The sequence below is a fragment of the Ixodes scapularis genome, unplaced genomic scaffold (genome assembly GCF_016920785.2).
Source record: "Ixodes scapularis isolate PalLabHiFi unplaced genomic scaffold, ASM1692078v2 PGA_scaffold2__306_contigs__length_199485367, whole genome shotgun sequence".
NCBI lineage: Eukaryota > Metazoa > Arthropoda > Arachnida > Ixodida > Ixodidae > Ixodes > Ixodes scapularis.
This window is the reverse complement of record NW_024609857.1, coordinates 193984267-194005868: the sequence shown is the minus strand read 5'-3', so window position 1 is coordinate 194005868 and position 21602 is coordinate 193984267. Positions and strand designations below refer to the sequence as shown.

General features: G+C 45.5%; 1 protein-coding gene across 1 annotated transcript in view; it reads left to right on the top strand.

The window, feature by feature from the left end:
- Nucleotides 1-172: 172 nt before the first annotated feature.
- LOC121836687 overlaps nt 173-21602 on the top strand; it is a 193030-nt gene continuing 171600 nt past the window's right edge. The window contains exons 1-3 of the mRNA XM_042291649.1: nt 173-208; nt 319-710; nt 3662-4090. Of these exons, the coding sequence (XP_042147583.1) occupies nt 173-208; nt 319-710; nt 3662-4090 (857 nt within the window). The remainder of the gene's footprint in view (nt 209-318; nt 711-3661; nt 4091-21602) is intronic.

The following is a 21602-nucleotide window of genomic DNA, read 5'->3' as shown; positions in this document are numbered from 1 at the left end:
GCCCTGTATACCTCGAGACGGGAACGTCTTCAAGCAGAACTCTCGGCAGCCAGCTTCATCAGCTTAACAGCGGACTTCTGGACCTCCATCGCCAATGACGCCTACCTCGGGATAACGGCGCATTGGATCGACGACGACTGGATGCTTCGATTGGCAACATTGCAGGTGAGACATGTACCTGAGCGCCATACGGCAGAACAATGTGCCAGTGAGGTATTGGAGACTGCTACAGATTGGGGAATCGTTGAAAAGGTATAAGCTGTCTGTACCGATAATGCCCGCAACATCTGTCTTGGGGTGGAGAGAGCAAACTTTCAGAGTCTGAAGTGCGCAGCTCACACGCTTCAGCTGTGCGTTCACAAGGCGCTCAGCGTGACGGGCGTGGAGCGACTGCTAGCCGCCTGTCGTCGTACTGTGGGTCACTTTAAACACAGTTCGAACAACCAGGCCGTCCTTTCAAAACATGCCGCTGAACTCGCAGCACCTAAGAAGAAGCTTCAGCAGGACATCGCAACACGGTGGAACAGCACGTACATAATGATAACCAGCCTGCTTGAACTGAAGGAGCCTTTGCGCCGCTCCATGGAGGACAGCAGTACCATAAAATCGTCGATTCCCCACCTCACAGACGTCGATTGGGACATGTTGGAGCAGCTTCGGGAAGTTCTGAAGCCCCTGCTCGACATTACTGAGCTCCTTAGAGGGGACAAGTACGTTACTCGGTCTGTACTTATTCCAGCCTTAAAACTGCTAAAGAATAAAATGAAGACAAATGACTGTGACCCTGCCTTCATCTGCCGCTTCAAGGCCATGCTTGTGGACTCTATCGATGAGAGGCTTCGCGCGTGGCCGCGGTAAAACGACTATGAACTGGCAACGTGTCTCGATCCTCGTTTCAAGAGCCTCGCATGCATCGAAAAAGATCGCCGCGAACTTGTGAGGGAAAGGCTTTCCCAGCTAACACATGCGTCTTCGGACGACGATTCTACTGATCTGACGCCCAAGAAAAAAAGAAAATACGTTTTCTCGGAGGAAAACGAAGAGCCCACCATCTCCTGCCAAGTGTCGCTTTATCGATCGATGGCCGAGGTGACGGACGATGAACTGGACCCCCTACAGTGGTGGCGAGCTCGGGGCTCTCTGTTTCCTCAAATTGTGCCAATTGTGAAGAGGGTGATGTGTGTCCCAGTCACCTCAACGCCCTGCGAGCGTCTGTTCAGCGCAGCAGGGATGATCGTCAACAAACAAAGAAACTCGCTCCTGCCGGAAAATGTCAACAAACTTCTTTGCCTCCGCTGCTGGGGTTGTGATCTGTGAGTGCGTTACATCAACGTTTATTCTCAATTAAGTTTGTATATATGCGCCGTTTATCATACAATAAAACAAATTGTAAGGACAAAATGTCTACATTTGCTTTTTACTAAAATCAACCGATTAATCGATTAATTAATCGATTAAAGGGTGGCGATTAATCGGGTTAAAAATTTTAATTGACGCCCAGCCCTAGGTACAAGTACAAAGTATAAAAACAAAAGGATCTATGTGCTGATCACGAAAGAATATGCTAGCCGTTCTAATGTAGCTCTGCCAAGTACTTGATTGTGATTTGTTTTTATTTTTAGCTACTTGGGTGGCCTCAAGATCTGGAGATCCTAGTGGCCACAAGCTTGAACTCAATCTTCTTCTGTGGTCCGGCCAAGACCATGGGGGAGGTAATCCCAGCAACAAGAGCATTACAGTATCTCCCTGCCTGTGACTTTCGCCAACAGGGCTCCCAGAAGAGCCTTCTGGGTGGGCGAAATCTTTCGCCATCGAGATACCGACGGGTACCCGGCGAACCTTGTTCCCTGGCTAAGGGACCGAGACACAGAGCCCTTTCGAAGGCGATTATTTTTAACTGCATGTCTTTGAAAGCAGGGTCACGCATATCGATTAGAAAGCGATGTGGTCGTACCGAATCAATTAGTCGCTCAGAGTCCATGACTCTGGGTCGCCTGCCGGACCCGTTGCTTGGAGAGCGGCTATTTTACTTCCTCTTTTTTCAATGCCAAAGGAAAAACAAGAACCAAGGAATCGCCGTGCACGCGCTATTCCGCAGCAGCAAGCACGGCACAAGGGGCGTGAGAGCGCTAACAGATTGCTTCTGTAGCGCTAACAGAGCGCTACATCACGCGCCAGGAAGCGCCACATGAGCGCTCCTTGGAGCGCTCACGTAGCGCTAACTTAGCGCTCCGCTGTATGTGTGAACCGGCCTTAACTTAGTGAAACTTTTCTGTACTGGAAACTCGCTTTGTTTTAAAGGTTATAGGCGAGTTAAAATTTAAAGAAAATGACCTCCTTTATGACGTCCCTGGTCCCAGATTGGTGGCCAATAGTACGAGCAAAGAGACTGGCCAATCGGCTGCGGCTAACGCTGATCGCCGCTTCCCCTGCAGGCGCACGCCCCTCAACGGCTCGTTGATTGCTTCCACCCTACAACGCGCTTGCCGGCACGAATTTACCGGATCGGTCGGAGTTGAAATATGCCAAAAGCTGTGGCTGGAATTACTATATCTAAATTGTACTCCACTGTATTATCGTGCAGATCAGTTGGCGAAAGTACAGAACGACATCATATTTCTTTTCCTAGGCAAGGAAAACCTGATTGGGATCTCTGAGTCGTTTGCAACGTGCCCCGGGTCTGTCGAGAACCTGACTGATGAGACCCTACATCCGCCTACCCGATGATCATATTGATACATCACCGGCAGTGATGATGCAAAAAATAAAAGTGAGCCACGCAAAATGTTTTTTCTTACCTCGTTGTTAATCGACTGCAATAGCGATCCCGATGCCATGCGCCCACCATATGTGCAAACGTCTACCTTGGAATATGCTGCCTGTTAGGAAAGGTTGTGTTTTGCGAGAAGAAGCTTTATATAACTGTCATGGGATTATCGATGACATGTATTTCTGACTACAAAGCTCAGTAAACATGAGATTGCTTGAGGCTGATTTGTTGACGACGCAGGAGTACATTTTTTTTCGGGAAGTAGTATTGGTATGCTAATTGTTAAAGCAAATAACTATTAAAAAATTAGTTTGTGAATTGTTTCAGTGGTTGACTTATTGAATAATTTAAAAAAAATGAATTATATGCAACCACAAAATATAATGCGCATTGTAGCTGCTAAAATTATATTCCACGATTATTAAATTGAATTGGGAACTAGCATAAAAAAAACTTTATGCGTAGTGTTCCACGAGCGCATATTATGGGGCTCTCATATGGAGAACAATAGTCCAATACTTTTTAGAACTCTAGGTATTCTTTTGAATTATCAGTATATGTTACCACCCAGTGTAGAACGTACTTATAGTGCATTGTTCAGTTATTGGTGACCTCATTGTGACATTGTTTGGAAACGTACAGTTTGTACAAGCATGAATTGTGTTTGTTGCAAAAATTCTCGCGTCGTAGCCAATGCTTCATATCACTAGCACTCTGGACCACTCTTTGATTGCTATAAAGTGTTGAAAATACACAAAAAAATAATTATAAACTTGCTACACTCTATTCGGAATATTGTATGGTTAAAAAGCATCTGTTGCATCAATCCTCATGGGACGTACACTTCAATTTTAGAGCTCTGTATGTAAAGCCCGATCATTATTTTTACAGAAAGCTAAAACAAATCGTCAACCTATGTTTTTTCAATCTGATAACAAGCTCACACAATTGCGAGCTTCAACGCTACTATAACCTGAGTACATCAAGGCTTTCCCAGCTAACACATGCGTCTTCGGACGACGATTCTACTGATCTGACGCCCAAGAAAAAAAGAAAATACGTTTTCTCGGAGGAAAACGAAGAGCCCACCATCTCCTGCCAAGTGTCGCTTTATCGATCGATGGCCGAGGTGACGGACGATGAACTGGACCCCCTACAGTGGTGGCGAGCTCGGGGCTCTCTGTTTCCTCAAATTGTGCCAATTGTGAAGAGGGTGATGTGTGTCCCAGTCACCTCAACGCCCTGCGAGCGTCTGTTCAGCGCAGCAGGGATGATCGTCAACAAACAAAGAAACTCGCTCCTGCCGGAAAATGTCAACAAACTTCTTTGCCTCCGCTGCTGGGGTTGTGATCTGTGAGTGCGTTACATCAACGTTTATTCTCAATTAAGTTTGTATATATGCGCCGTTTATCATACAATAAAACAAATTGTAAGGACAAAATGTCTACATTTGCTTTTTACTAAAATCAACCGATTAATCGATTAATTAATCGATTAAAGGGTGGCGATTAATCGGGTTAAAAATTTTAATTGACGCCCAGCCCTAGGTACAAGTACAAAGTATAAAAACAAAAGGATCTATGTGCTGATCACGAAAGAATATGCTAGCCGTTCTAATGTAGCTCTGCCAAGTACTTGATTGTGATTTGTTTTTATTTTTAGCTACTTGGGTGGCCTCAAGATCTGGAGATCCTAGTGGCCACAAGCTTGAACTCAATCTTCTTCTGTGGTCCGGCCAAGACCATGGGGGAGGTAATCCCAGCAACAAGAGCATTACAGTATCTCCCTGCCTGTGACTTTCGATTAGCATCACGACAAGGAAGTCCTCGTGCCACCAGCTGTTAGGTATGCTACTCGAAATAAGCATTCTCACCTATTCTTTAAGTGAAACAGCAAATGCACTACTAAGCCTAAAATGCAAAAAACATATTCAAATCTTGGTTTGGATTGAGTTCAAATTACAAAAAGGAGTCTGCAGACATGATTCACATGTGAACTTAAAGCCCGCGGATGTAGGTTCGACGGAGTCACAGAAATAACTTCCCGCAGATGGCTTCGCTAGTGCTATACCCAAACAAATTCTTAAAATAATCATTGTGTTACGTTGGTGTTATCAATCTTATGTACCTACCCCACCCAGCAGCCGGGAGATGTGAAATATAAAAAAATGTGAACTTGCACATTGTCAGCTCTGCAAAGATAATATATTGAACCGAGCATAGCACGTTCAAATTAAGAAAGCAATTCAGTGCAGGCCTAGTGTTAAGGTTCACATATGCGTTATTGCCCTTCATAATGAAGTAAAAACTGCTTAGGTTGTGGCCCACTACAGGCTTTCTATTAGTGTTAAAAAGTGTTATGGCGTTTTAAACAGCTCGCTCCAAATATTTTCTTGAAATACGTAGGTTTATGGAAATTATTACGTGGATGTTTGCAGACAGTCATGGTGAGACCAATCTTTAGTGCCAAGTGTTCCATTTATTCAGAGTTGGTTGAGTCTGTAAATATTGTAGTTTGCAAATTAATGTGTTATGGTATGCAATTGGCACAATCATCCGTAATGACTAGCTCTACCTAGGGGAACTTTATACGTTTACTACGGCAAGATGGTTTCGCAAAACTAAGTATTTAGTTTATTCAACTCCTGCACTAACCTTATCTCTGGAAACTTTTTATATCCTTTACGATGCTGAGATAGGATTCTGGAAGTATTTTTCTAGAACTACGCTAGACATTTCCAGTTAATCATTTTTCTCGCAAAGCATTCGAGAGAGCCAAACCCTGTAATATACGGATGGAACTCACAGAATGATGCGACTGGCAGTTTGAAACATTCGGCACCGTAACAGTAATAATGACATGTCACTTGCCTATGTAATGCTCATTGTCGCAGATCAAACTGCTTTTTCCGTCTACACTCATTTTCAGTGGACTCATTCAGCGAACTCGCACCCGAGACTGCAGCACTGGGTTCTGCGAAGTAATTTGCATGAATATAGATGCAACAGGTTTCTTTGAGTGTGCGTCTAACACGTATTCTTCATATTGAATCTGCTAACTGTATTCATGACCATGTCCATAATTGTATCCACATTCCAGCTTATTTTTATTTTGACATTTGAGTTTTCTTCAGTACTTTTCTTAACATCTGTGCTTGTTGAGCCGTACTCAAGTCCATACATCGTGTCTTTCGCTGTTACATTAATATATAAAACTGTTGATGCCAAGTGAGAATTCAAGGTACCGAATCTGTCTTGCGAGTTAAATAAGAACCAATAAAGAGGTTTACAAAGGAAATTTTGCTAAAGCAGGCTGTATAGTCATTAGAATAGCACATGCCATGCTAAAAAAAAAATACAAATTCTTGTTAGGTATGCAAGGATGACAGTGCTGTGCTGTTTCTGATGTGTCACAAAAAAAATCAGTGCCATACAGTGTTCCTTATGGAAGTACAAACTTGAATTCGAAGCCCAAAACGTTATTCAAGAATGTTTCACAATACGAATGTATTTAGAGATCTGAGCCACTGACTCATACCTGACTATGTGGCAAACATTCATTTTCGTGTGCATTATAGTTTGCAAGGTCTAGTCTGCATTGATTTATTGCGTTCATGCTGAAACTGGGAGGGGTTCTCTGGGTATGAATAAAGAGATATAAATTTCTTGAAATCAAAACATTTGAAAACAGGCAAAAGAAAGGATCCAAGAACAGTATCTTAGATTCTCTTTTCTTTTTCTTACAGTATGTTCACTTTATTTCACCTGATGCATTTAGTTTTTAGCGCAGCTCTTAGCACCCGTTTCCACGTTTCGCTGCGTCGCTGTTGGCCTAACCGCCCAACTAAACTTGGTAGGAAATTGAATTAATGTTGCGGTCATGTGACGTTAATATTTCCGCTAAGTCTAGCTGAGAAACTGAATTTTTTTATGGATGACGTAACACGGCCATGCTACGTCATTTTTCCCGCTACTTTTAGCGGGAAAACTGCATTTGTGTTGAGGTCATGTGACATGAATTTCCGCGCTAAATTTAGTGGGAAACGTAAACCGCTAAATTTAGTGGGGAAATTTTCCCGCTAAATTCAGGGGAATTTCCCGCTAAATGGGAGGGAGCAGAAGAGGAGGAGGGGAGGGGGAGGAGGGGCATACCCTCCCATCCTCTTCTTCAAGATCTGTGCTCTAATTTCACATTACGGAGAATTGTAAACGTCTTATATTTCATCTCATGTTTATTCAACTTTTATATTGCAGGTGCGCTTGCAGCACAAATCTGGGTTGTGCTGATCCTCTACGCACAAGTTAGGAACTCCTGAGTGGCAAGAGTGGGAGTTTGGTCTGACCGCTCAAGGGACACCATTGTTCAGTATTGAGTTTTTAATTATCTTCTTTTGAGCAAAGTTAAGCTTTGCTGCTTGCAGTTCTTCTAAAAATAAATACCTGCAACCAAATTTACCAGGTCACGACATTTTGCCTCTGCTCTTAGTGCTCCTGGTGAGCCTCGGATAAGAGCTTACTGGTGTGCTAACATCATGCTTGTTTGAAACCACTCACTGATGTAGAGGCTCGCTGACATCCAGCATTCCAATGAAACGCTGGATGTCCACAAGTCTTTCTTGAACAATGCAAGCGGGAAAGGAAGCATAGAATCGTATCGTATTGGGGGACATTCTACAGAGTGTTTTTTTGTATGTTTTACAGACTTTTTTTTAAAAAAAGCCATAAACGCTACATTTACGCGGTCTGTGCACATGAGTTGCATGGCCAGGGCGGCATAGTATAAAAGGCTAATTTGTAATGATCAGTCGGGTTTTTACAGAGATGTGCCAGACTTTTTTCAGAAAAGTAGATGGAGGTTCATTCTAGCGTAGTTTTATCCCGAAAATCTGAATATCCCGTTCGTTTTCCACAAAGATATAACTAAACGTGAGAAAACACAAAACATCCTACCAATAGTGACATCGTAAGAATACCTTTCGGCCGCCAAGCGCGTGTCGCTTAAGGGCCGCGCGTCCAATCGCAAGTTTTCTAGGTATATTCTCCCGGATTGGCACCAGTCGTGAAACATTTTACTGCCCTTTTTAAAAAATGACATGTGCGTGCATAGCTTTGATAGGCGCTGAAGATGCGTAAGCAAAGATTTCGAAAGCTGCTTTTGTGACGTCGCTCTCCAGGGAAGTGCTTTCACAGCGCTTTAAAAATGACTCTATGCAGCCTCGATTCATAAAATTACCAAATAATTTTGATATTTGAGATTCTGGAGGTCGAATGAAGAAGATTTAAAAGTGTTTTCTCAAATACAAAATTGCTTCAGCCTCTCTTTAAGTATGTTATATTCCTGAAATTTTTAATCAGTGAAAATAGACCCATGGTTCCAATTAGAAACCTGCCAAGCGTCATCAAAACACACTAAATCAACTTTCTTTGTGAAGATATAAGACAAGAGAAGCATTTTGTGGCGTTCTTAAAAAGTGGTCAATTTGGACGCGTTTCCAGACTTCGATTTCTTACCAGAGCGCATCTTAGCACCTGCGGTCCTGCTGCCCGGTGGCCGCAGTGCGAAGCCGCCCCCTCGCCTCCCTCGGAGGATGGACGGAAGAAGGCGCACGTGTGTTGCGCGTCTAAGCCCCTGGGGAAAAGGACCGTGGGTGCAGAGATGAGCTCTGATAAGAAACTGAAACCTAGACACACGTCCAAATAAAGCGTTTTTACAGAACGCGTAAAATGCTACCCGTGCATTATATCCTTCTAAAAAGAGTTGATTGTGTGGTTTTCAATGACTCAGCAAGTTTCTAATTGAAACCATATTTTCATTTTCACTAATTAAAAAGTTAATTAACAAATTGTATTTAATTATCTGACTGATCGTTACGACTAGGTCCCTATACTACGTACGCCTGGCCGTATAACTCGGCTGCACAAACCGCATTAATTTAGCTTTCACGACCTTTCTAAACATATATGTAAAGCTTAAAACTAAATCGCCCTGTACAACAGTGAAAAGGCGAAACCACCATGCCGGAGCCATATGGCTCCACCATGCTGGTATCGCCTTTTTGCTGGTATAGGATGTCACATATTACGTTATGCATGTATGGTTCCGTCCGCCTACATGGTTCCGCCATAATCCACTACGCTGGTATAGGATGTCCCATATTACGGTTACGCTTGTATGAGCCTTTTCCGTCGTCTTTCCATCGTCGAAATTTTCCAACAGGGCTCCCAGAAGAGCCTTCTGGGTGGGCGAAATCTTTCGCCATCGAGATACCGACGGGTACCCGGCGAACCTTGTTCCCTGGCTAAGGGACCGAGACACAGAGCCCTTTCGAAGGCGATTATTTTTAACTGCATGTCTTTGAAAGCAGGGTCACGCATATCGATTAGAAAGCGATGTGGTCGTACCGAATCAATTAGTCGCTCAGAGTCCATGACTCTGGGTCGCCTGCCGGACCCGTTGCTTGGAGAGCGGCTATTTTACTTCCTCTTTTTTCAATGCCAAAGGAAAAACAAGAACCAAGGAATCGCCGTGCACGCGCTATTCCGCAGCAGCAAGCACGGCACAAGGGGCGTGAGAGCGCTAACAGATTGCTTCTGTAGCGCTAACAGAGCGCTACATCACGCGCCAGGAAGCGCCACATGAGCGCTCCTTGGAGCGCTCACGTAGCGCTAACTTAGCGCTCCGCTGTATGTGTGAACCGGCCTTAACTTAGTGAAACTTTTCTGTACTGGAAACTCGCTTTGTTTTAAAGGTTATAGGCGAGTTAAAATTTAAAGAAAATGACCTCCTTTATGACGTCCCTGGTCCCAGATTGGTGGCCAATAGTACGAGCAAAGAGACTGGCCAATCGGCTGCGGCTAACGCTGATCGCCGCTTCCCCTGCAGGCGCACGCCCCTCAACGGCTCGTTGATTGCTTCCACCCTACAACGCGCTTGCCGGCACGAATTTACCGGATCGGTCGGAGTTGAAATATGCCAAAAGCTGTGGCTGGAATTACTATATCTAAATTGTACTCCACTGTATTATCGTGCAGATCAGTTGGCGAAAGTACAGAACGACATCATATTTCTTTTCCTAGGCAAGGAAAACCTGATTGGGATCTCTGAGTCGTTTGCAACGTGCCCCGGGTCTGTCGAGAACCTGACTGATGAGACCCTACATCCGCCTACCCGATGATCATATTGATACATCACCGGCAGTGATGATGCAAAAAATAAAAGTGAGCCACGCAAAATGTTTTTTCTTACCTCGTTGTTAATCGACTGCAATAGCGATCCCGATGCCATGCGCCCACCATATGTGCAAACGTCTACCTTGGAATATGCTGCCTGTTAGGAAAGGTTGTGTTTTGCGAGAAGAAGCTTTATATAACTGTCATGGGATTATCGATGACATGTATTTCTGACTACAAAGCTCAGTAAACATGAGATTGCTTGAGGCTGATTTGTTGACGACGCAGGAGTACATTTTTTTTCGGGAAGTAGTATTGGTATGCTAATTGTTAAAGCAAATAACTATTAAAAAATTAGTTTGTGAATTGTTTCAGTGGTTGACTTATTGAATAATTTAAAAAAAATGAATTATATGCAACCACAAAATATAATGCGCATTGTAGCTGCTAAAATTATATTCCACGATTATTAAATTGAATTGGGAACTAGCATAAAAAAAACTTTATGCGTAGTGTTCCACGAGCGCATATTATGGGGCTCTCATATGGAGAACAATAGTCCAATACTTTTTAGAACTCTAGGTATTCTTTTGAATTATCAGTATATGTTACCACCCAGTGTAGAACGTACTTATAGTGCATTGTTCAGTTATTGGTGACCTCATTGTGACATTGTTTGGAAACGTACAGTTTGTACAAGCATGAATTGTGTTTGTTGCAAAAATTCTCGCGTCGTAGCCAATGCTTCATATCACTAGCACTCTGGACCACTCTTTGATTGCTATAAAGTGTTGAAAATACACAAAAAAATAATTATAAACTTGCTACACTCTATTCGGAATATTGTATGGTTAAAAAGCATCTGTTGCATCAATCCTCATGGGACGTACACTTCAATTTTAGAGCTCTGTATGTAAAGCCCGATCATTATTTTTACAGAAAGCTAAAACAAATCGTCAACCTATGTTTTTTCAATCTGATAACAAGCTCACACAATTGCGAGCTTCAACGCTACTATAACCTGAGTACATCAAGGGCGACAAGAGAAACCACAACACGCGCATAAATAGTGTCTGGAGAAATGTTTTTAATGCCCTGTTTTCCATGTATTTTTACGAATGATGCTTTCTCCCTGAACAATGCCTCTTCAGATTGCGTCTGTTCGTTTTGCGCATTTTAGGAGCGTTAGCCAGCTTTTAATATTTCGGGTATTTCAAGTTCACGGTTCTAAAGTTTTTGAAAGTATATTCTTTTGCTTGATGTTATGCAATCTTTATTTATAGCACGGAAAAGTATCATTATGTATTTTTCTTATTGTGTTTCTTAATGCCCAATGTTTTATGTATTCTTATGATGGTGTGGTCTTCAACACAAATGAAGACTCAGTGTTATCAGAACTTTGTATTAATTTTTACGGTACCTTTTCGGCAGTAAATTTGCTTCCTTGGCTGCCTCTCTGCGGCCGGCAATATCTCAATATAAATAAATTAAAAAAAAAATTTATTCCCAGAAAGCGAAAAAGAGTACCCTAAATGTTAGTTTTTATGAAGCACTTCAGCAAGATATACTCATGATCTATTTAACCTTTTGAGCATTATATAAAATTATCTGTACACACTTAAAATTTAAACACCCATGTTCGTGTTAAGAGGGTGTTTTTCCGAGCTCACACCCTTCCTACACCATTTTTACATAATTTTTGAATATTCAAGGGTGTTCGGAAAGGCCTACACCCTTCGTACATCTTTTTTACACCCTGCGGCTACCGAAATTGTGTTAAGAGGGTGTGGCGATGGCACGCCCATGATTTCCGAGTCGTCGAACTCCGAAATCACCAAATTGCAGACATACGCGCCGACAGCAGAAGTGAAGAAGCAGTCCGCTCAATTTCGCGGATTACGTGAAGTTCAAGTAAGCACAATGGGCAGCTGACATCCAAGCCAAGCCAACGCTCAAGTTGTTTTCAAGCCAGATTAATGCCGGCGTTGTGTACACGCTCCTTAGTTGTTTACGTGCAAGCGACCACGAAAATAGCATCGGTTACTCACGCACTTCTGCTCAAAATGGTGAGACCACATCGCTTCTATTATGATACATTCCGTCTCATCTTGAGATGTACTAAAGCGAACGCTAGACGTGCGAGACAGTTCGGGCTCACAGCTTTACCGTGAGCCTGTACCGTAAAGGTCGGTTCAGGCACTTGCGTTTGAGTGCGTTTGTCTGCGTTGCGTTTAGAACCGAAAGCGAGTCACCGGCACATCTGTGCTTCGTATGAAGCGTGGATTCCAATTCAAGGAATCATCTTGGCACGCGATATAAGCAGCAGGGATGTCCAGGATAGCTAGGTTCGACATTGTACATGTACCTTTTTTTAGTACACGGAAGTGACGTCATCACGTCTTATTGGTTGGAAACAAAAGTGACATAATTTCCCTAGAAAATTGTGGGCGGAGTCGGCAAAACTGGGCGGAGTCGGCTACCGGACGTGACAACAAAATGACGTTTCGTTTTGTACCGAGTACGTTTCAAAAGGTACTTGCTCGGAACTAGGCGTCATTGGCAGCATGTTTTCGGCGGCGAGGCGTCGTCGTCTCGTCAATTCGACTTTTTCTTCTATAGAGCTTTTTTTTTCGCCCGAAAAGCTGTGTCGGGAACACCGCGATGCATTCGAGCTCCCGGAGGAGATCTTTCGGAAGCAATACCGCCTGCCCAAGATCGTGGTGCGGTGGTTGTGCGACGAACTTCGCGAGGAACCGGAGGTGAGGAGAGTGCGTACCTCGTGGACGGTCATGACTGTGGAGCTTCAAGTGTTGTGTGCACTGCGCTTCTACGGCACGGGGAGCTTCCAAGGCATGGTGGCGAGCGACGAACACGTAGCGCGGGACCAAAAGACAGTCAGCGTTGCGGTCCGCGCCGTGTCCGTCGCTATCGTGCGTCGTTTCGGGGTCCAGCGTGGCTGGATCCACTTCCCCGAGACGCCGAGCGAGAGGTTCGACGCGGAGAAGGGCTTCAGGCTGCTCGGCAGGATACCCGGCGTCATCGGTTGCGTGGACGGGACCATGGTCTCCATCGTCGGCCCGTCCAAGAACGACCCCACCGTCACGAAGGCGGCGTACTGGTGCCGCAAGTACTTCTACGCCCTCAACGTGATGGTGGTAAGTACAATCATGTTACGTTGTCAAAACGCGCCCCAAATCTGTAGAAAAAAAAAACGTATTGCCGATACGGTTTAAGTATGCCGTTTTATGACTGCGGGCTGTGGGGTCTCACGACTGCGCGAGCGTGTGCTCTACGTAGCATGTGAGCCGTGAGACTCTTCTCCCATAAATAATACTTGTCTGTTAAAACGTGCAAGCTTCCGTAAAAAAAAAACACATTATTTTTGTTTCAAGGTAGTTAGTTGTACCTTGCATCCAGGAAGGTGTGTTGACATGCATGTGTCAGACAAAATAACTTAAAAGGTTCTGAAATTGCGACTGCTTTGTGAACCATAAGTACAATCTACTACATGTGGATTCAGGTAATTACATTTCAATGTCTCTCTCACTTTCAGGTGTGTGACGCCGACTGCCGGATAATGTGCATCGACCCACGGTATCCCGGGTCGGTGCACGACTCCTTCGTGTGGCAATTTTCCTGGCTCCGAAACCAACTCGAGCAAGGGCAGGTGCCACGTGACGGCCGGTTCCTGCTTGGTGAGCATACTAAATTCATTCCTTACGCACACGGTGGCTCCCACTGCTTGAAAGCCACAGTACCACACGCACTGTACTTGTTGTGAGGCACACAGACACAGTTGCTGGAACTCCTTGAAGTGAGACGACACCCAAAGTTTGGCCATTAATCTCTGTTTATGTCCACATAACTCTCACACACTGCAGGCTACGAAAGCGACACCACACCAATCTCACAACAGTGACAGACTATGCAAGGCATGCGACCGCAGTGCAAGTCGCTGTCCGGTTCGACCCACTCACTGTTACTGTCTGCCTGTACCCTCTTGCTGGTTGGTTTTTGCATGAAGTTGGAGCTCTTTCACTGATACCTGGGGGCTCGCCTGGTCGCTTTGACGGTCGTCAGTTTGTACGGAATGGGATCAATTCCTCCTTGGCCACTTGGGGCTCGCCAAATCTGTCCTCGGGTCGTCTCTGTCCCACACACACTGGATTCTTTTCCCTGACCCTTCTTCTTCGGTCTGCCTATATAGCTCCTCCTATTAGACCCTCCGTGTCCCAACAGGACCTGACTCCTTTCCAATCTAACCACCCCCTCTCTTTTCCCCATCTCCAACTCCACCGAGGATTAGGAAAGAGGTTCGTCGAACTGGCGCCTTATCCCCTTGCTTGCCAAAGACAAGGCCAGCGTGTTCTGCTCTGCCCGTGCCTAAGGTCACGGCCACACTCCCAAAAGCAACAGAGCGTTTATCTGTCGGATGCTAGGGCCTAATAACGCACTTGCATACAACACAGCACCCTAAGGAATCGTGCACACATCCCATACAACCAGACTTGTACCGTACGCATTACAAGTAATCAAATTACTTGTAATCGATTACTTTTTGGGGTAATTTTGTAATCAGTGGATTACTTTTATTAGGCAGTAATCACAAGAGTAATCTGATTACTTTTTGAAGTAATAAAATTACTTGTAACCGTTACAATTTGTCCACGGGACCCCCCCCCCCCCCCCCCCCCCCCGGCACACGCCTTTTTTTTATAAAATGACAAAGATAGAATTTGTTTTTTTTTTTCTTTTTCGAACGGAAAAAATAAAGATTTTTATGGAGCTATAGGAAACGAGGTCAATCTCTTTCTAAGTACAGTTTCTGTGGAATGTCCGTTTTTTTGTTTTTTTTTCGAGCTGGGACTGGGAGTGGGATGTCCCAGGGAAGCCACAGTGCGTGAAAAAGGCCATTCAGGGCGAAGTTTGAGGAAGCTGAATGTAGCTTTGCGAGTCCTTCGTTCAAACTAGCCCCCTCACGCACACACACACACAGAAATAAAAAAAAAATACTGCTTAGGGTACCTGCTCGCAGCCCGTAGGAGAACCAGAACCGAAGAATGCCTAAAGCGGATGCAATATATAACAAAGGCAGTTGAAATATTTACCCATTTCCCCTACGTGGTCTTTGGGACAAGCAATGTTTCGAGTTGAGAAGTGGTCGGGGCGATCTCTTTCGCTAATGAATACTACACATGATCCGTTTCAAATCCTGGAGCTGCTGCTCTTTTGTATAACATGCGAGCTCATCCACATGTGAATAATAAAATGAGCCACGCAAACTTTGAGCGACAACCCTTGCTCAAGCTTAACATGATCTAGAACCTCCTCCGCTTCTCTCTCTCCCCCCCCCCCCCCCCCACACACACACACTGGTGAACGCCCAAATCATTAAACGTCTTCAAACGAATTCTATGCTTGTGTCCGCATTGTGAAGGTGCAACGACCACGAAGAGGGAGCCAGTTGTTCTTCTTCACTACTTGTGCAAATGTGAAATATAGGTTGGAAGTAGTTCATCGTTATGAGCGCTAAAGATGTGTCTTCACACAATAAAGTAATCGGAAAAGTAAGGATTACTTCTTTAAGTAATGTCCAATTACTTTTCCCGTCGAGTAATCAAGTAATCTAATCGAATACTTTTTAGCCAAGAGTAATAGTAATTGTAATCGATTACTTTTCTTTAGTAACGTGTACAAGACTGCATACAACCCACCAGGAAAACACATAGTTACATGAAATAACAGGGAGTTTGCAGGCAAGCTGGTGCTAATTAATCATAATGTAAACTGATACTGTAGTGCAGAAATGTTAACACACTTTTAAGTCACACTTAAGTTACATTATAATTGACATAGTTGCACACAGCTGTTTTCTTGCCTTTTATTTTAAAAAGTAAAGAATGTAATATGTTCCATCCTCTACATGTGCAGGTGACAGCGGCTACCCCTTGGAGCCTTGGCTCATCACCCCTGTCCCCGGGAACCACGCGACCTCCACCGCTTGCGGCCGGTTTAATAAGGCGCATTCCTCGATCAGGTCTGTTGTGGAGCGCTGCATCGGGCTGTTGAAAAACAGATTCCGGTGTCTGCAAAGGCACCGGGCTCTGTATTACCACCCTTCAAAAGCCACCGCCATTATTTCGGCATGTGCAGTGCTCCACAACATCTGCCTTGCATCGAGCGAGCCAGAACCGGAGTCAGACTCCGACCCTGAAGAGTCAGAGTTGGAGTCTGAGCCGAGCTCGGACGGTTCTGAGCCGAGCTCGGAGAAGTCAGCGTCGGCTCCCGAGAGGCTGGCTCCTGCCGGCCCTCCAGTCGGCCTTCCGGTCGGCCTCTCGGACAGGGGGAAGGCTCTGAGGCAGCGCCTTGTCGCCCGGTTCGGAACCCGCCGCAGACGTGCCCGTGCGGAGCGCCACACGCAAGGGGTCCGCCGCCACGACGGTAGTCCCGACCACCAGGGACACCGTCGGGAAGCCCCTCAGCGCCCTCGCTGCGGTGGTGCCCAGCACGGACGCCGCCAGCGACAGGAAACCTCTCGCCACCACGACTGAGGTCCTGACCACCAAGGACCCCGTCACATCCTTGCCCTCAGTGAAGCCCTCCCCGTGGAAGCCGTAAAGTGCACACTTCGCTTCCTGCTCCACAGTCATGGCCGTCCACAAGCTACATACTCTCTTCAGCTCCTACACCTTGTGAAGTTCGTCGCACAGCCAGCGTGCTGCCTCCGGATACGTGTCGAGTGCATCGCGGTGAAATCGATACAGACTTTTTTTTATTTTTATGAGCAGAAGGCACGAGACGCAGTCGACAGTGACAGAAAAGGTTCGGAAGTTTAGTTGCCAGACCAACAGGTCATCTGGATTGCCCCTGCAAAGAACTCAGAAGTAATTTAGACTACCTCTAGAAAGAAATGCTTGCTTTTGCAGATATTGCTTTCTTAGTTGCTGATTGAACCAGGGATATTGTTGTCATAGACATTGTTTCATTTTACAAATGCTTCAAAGCGACTTGCCTTCTGCTCCATTTTATTATCTCTTTTATGGTTATTCATCAAAGTTAGGTGATTATGTTATCTCAAGACAGTGCACATGTAGTTTGTTTTGAAAATTGCTTTATTTCTTAAAGAAAAACCTGTGACTTCATGAATAAAAGTGTGATAACATGGAATGTAATATTTCATTCTTGGAAGTAAAAGTGAGCATCGACTGGAACCATGTAAGCAATTGGGCAGTCTTAAGTATATATCACAGATATCTTGTTGAACACTCTGGTCTTATTTGAGCACAATAGTTAAATTTCGAAAGGAAAAAAAAATATTCTCTGACTAGCATACCACCATATAAACACTGGACCACATTGAAAGAATTATCACAGATGTTGCGCCAAACATTCTTATTTGAGCACAGCAATAACAAGTTCTCGAAAGATAAAAAAATTGTTTCTGACTAAAGCAGCCGTCACTCGCGCGCTCCCCGTTGGTTCCGCCGACCCCTCCGCTGCCCCCGGCACACCCGTATCCTCGTGGTTCGACATTTTGGTTTGAAGAAGGCGCGTAGCGCACATCCCGCATAATATTGGAACAACTTTCTCTCCAATAATTGTTAAATGTATTGCAAAAGGGTACAAAAAAGCGGTTTGTTTTAACAACGCCCAAAAGGTTTTGATTGTTTTTCAATACTTTTACCTGTACTAGAACAGATGCGACGGCCAGCGACGCACAGGATTGGTTGCCGTTCCTTCGCTAAACGCAGGAACTGCTCCCCGCGTCGCAGTAAATCCTACCCCGTATCCCGCGCGTAGGGACGCCTCAGGGAATGCGTAGCTACTTCCGCTCGTCGGTGGTTGGCTCCGGACGTCGCTGAAACGGGTGACGGGTGTCAAGTTTGCGATGACGTAGCGGCGTCAAAGTGGGCAGAGCCGCCACGTGAGTGTTGCTAGGATACGCTCCTCCTTTGCATTACGTCACTTCCATGTACCTTTTCTCGAATGTCCAACCTAGCGATCCTGGTTTCTCGCAGCCGCAACGCGGTCAAACGCAGTCAAACGCAACTGTTTGAACCAGGCTTTACATGGTCGTCCTGTGCTTGTCCTTCGCGTTTTATTCTTTCGATTTTAAGTATTCATTTTCAACTAGCTCGCTTTTACCAATACTAGTAGATACTCAAGCTGCACGAGGGTTCGTGCAGTGTGACCGTCTAGCGACGCTGTGAGCCCGTGCTCGAGCCTTGGCTTTAATGCATCTTAGTGGCGAATGCAATCATCGGGGATATATGACACACGATGATGCCATTTCTGTTCACGGCGCGCTCTCGTGCTGTTTTGATTGGAGGAGAAGGGGCGTGTAAAAATGGAACATGGTAAGCGACAGCGCAAATATATGTTGGAAAAAGTTCAGAACGTTGAAGTGCAGCAGCCCGAAACTTTGGAGTTGAGCAATTAGAGAATCATTTGAAGACATCTTTAGAGGTTCAGCCTCCTCTCCCCCCACACCAGTATCGAAGGCTGCTAGAATATTGGTTCAGGCTAAGCCCTCTGTCTTTCAGCAGGTGAACTCGGGCCGTTCCACCTGACCTTGTTATTTCATAACTAATGTGTTAGAAAATGAAATGCAGATTTTCTTTACACGGCCAAAACATAAAGTGTTATCAAATAGTACCTGCCATATTCATATTGTACGTTTACAGACCGGGGTTGCCCCGCCTGTGGAGGGTGAAGATACGAGCAGCTCGAAGCCCACCAACAGTGGCTGTGTGTTGAGAGCGAAAGCTGGTGCCTGACGAAGGCCAGATTGATCTTCGAATGGATGCGACTGCCTGCAAACGGCTACATGCGTTGACATTGATGGGTATATAGACTGCACAGAATGCTTATCCCTACCTGATGGGTGCTAGGAGAGTATGCATTCCAAATTTTTTTTTTTTTAGTGATCTCTACGGCAATTGCTAAATTGCGCTTCCCCGCTCCGTGATTGCGGCTACCGGACGGCCATATTGGGACGCGGAAAATCAACCTTTTGGACAGGCACGTAGCCAGGGGGTGGCCCATGGGGCCCAGCCCCCCCCCCCCCCCCCGAAATCTTCCATTTTGCTAGGACCTCCTCTCCCACCTCCCCCCCATACAGCATTTTGTCATGGGCGGGCAACCCCCTAAACAAAATCCTGGCTACGTGCCTGCTTTTGGAGCGTTGCAGAGGCTGGCCGGCAGCGTGAAGACACGTTTTCTGCTCGTTTGTCGTCATTGGGCGCGTTAAAGGGGCCCTGCAATAATGTTTTGATTGGTTTTTAATTTGGACCGAACCTGAGCGCACTGAACGTAGCAACTTAAAGAAATTTTTTTTTCTCAAATTTCGCTTTATTTTAAAAGTTAGAGGCAAATTAGAATTACAAAAGCAAGCACAAAATAACCTCCTTCATGACGTCGTAGGTCCTGGCTTGAGTGGCCGGGAAGTAGTGAGCTCATCGAGCGCTCACGGCTGCCGCACTCAGTGTCGACGGCTCGAGAGGACGCCACTAAAGCACGTGTTGACTAGGCTGTATGAAGCGGGCGGCCAGGGTGGCTTACATTGCATTTGCCGTGCGATTAAAGACTAATTTGGCATAAGACTTCATTGGCCACAAACGACATCAAACACAAGGTAAAGATCAGTTCAGAACAGGAGGCACTTCGCGCCGCCATACCGCCAAATGGCCGAATCGCCAGCCAAGCCCGCGCCGAAAGCCTTGGGAACGCTCGGAACCGGTCGTATAGCCAGTATACGACCGCAGCGCCGCCGCGTACATCCGGGACCTTTCTACGCCCGCCGTTCGTCGGAGCCTCATTCCACTAGGCCTTTCTAGTATGAGCCATTTTTTCCGCCGCTTGGCGGCAGGTTCGTCGACGGGTCTTTTCTTGTTTCCGTACTTTATAAACTGTATTTGTTTCTTTTCTGATCTAAAATATTGAACGAAAACTACTTTCATACACAATTGAAACGGTTCGCGACACTTATATTTTGTATCTCGACTAAAAAAAAAGAAGCTTTGAGCGGCTCTGACCAGTAGTAAGCCCAGGACCAAAGACGTCACATATTGCGCGCTTTCGGCAACGCGGGTCGCCCTCGAAGGTGGAGGAGGTTTCCGCGTCGTCCGATTAAAATATGACTCACTGATATTTAGTTATCCTCTACGTGCCCGCTGGCTTGCCCGAACCCCAAGAGACGTGAAAACCGCAAAAAAGTGAGACGCTTGAATATGATTGCAGGGCCCCTTCAATCCACGCTCCCCTACTCCTACTCCGACACTCCGAGTTTTATACTCCAGGCACAGCAACTAAACGGCGCATGGCGTACAGGAGCGCGACACACCGAATCTATCGACAAGCCGCACAAGCTCCTTTAGACCGTACGGTTATGACGAACCTGGCATCCCGTTGATACGGGTGGGGGAAGCCAAAATTAGTTCGGTGCTAAATTAATTAAAGCCAGTGTAGAGCGGCAGGGTACGAAGTAAAAGAGGCGGCGACGTTATGAAGTTTCTACGAACGTTTAAATATTCCTGAGAGGTTTGGAGACTCGCTTGGAGCACATACGGGGACAAGTACCTAGGCCGATCTGTTTATTGACAATGCAAGCTGTTCATATTTAAATTAAAGACAACATTCTTGAACCCGCTTGTCGTCGCACGAAACCCTCAAGCTTTTCAGATATTTCGTGGTTGCGTCATGTAGCGAGACGGCGGTTGATGTGCTAAGCTGTTGATGTACTATGCCGATACCGGAACACCGTCGTTCAATAGATAGCACGTCAATTCGTTTCAGGCGAGACATGAACGTGATTTTTCGGCTTTCCATTCAAATATCTTGATTGTCTGGGCAAAGCATCCTAGAAAGCGCAGCGGTCCGACTGTCTTCTTATCTCAACAACTTTTCTGTCGCTGTGCTGTCGGTAGCCTACCGTTCAATAGATGAATTCGTTTTCAGGCAAGATGCATGAACAAACCTTTCCCGCAATGCTAACTGATGCTTCGGCTTTCCAATCTAAGTATTTTTTTTCGCTGCAGCTGGACTAAGCATTTTAAAAAGGGCAGCCGCCCCACTGTCTTCTCGGCAATTGTTCTGTCGCCGAGCTATGAGCACGCTCGTTCGATAGATCACTGTTTTCAGCAAGAAGCATGAACAAACCTTTTCCTCAACGCTATCTCATGTTTCTGCTTTCCCATCGAAGTATTTTATTCGCTGGGCTCAGCATTATAAAAGGGGCAGCGGTCCGAATGTGTCCTCATCCCAACAACCTTTCTGTCGCTGTGCTATCGGCACGCTACCGTTTGATGGATGAATTCGTTTTCAGGCGATATGCACGAACAAACTTTTTCCGGAATGCTAATTGCTGTCTTGGCTTTCAAATCAAATTGTTTTTACCTGCTGGATTAAGAACTAATTGACTTAAAAGGAGCAACTCTCCAGCTACGCCTCTCGTTTCAACAATCTCAACAATTGCACAGCCATCTTGTTTGTAGACGTGACATCACGGAGCGCAAAGAAGTCACTTGTGCTCCAAGAAATGTTCGGAACACGAAGAGCGCGCTCGAGTGTCAGTCTCTGGCGGCACTCCCGTTCGTTTTGTAAAAGGAGTGCCAAACGCTCGCAATGTGTGAACAATGAGAATTTCCTTTGAAAACACATGAAAT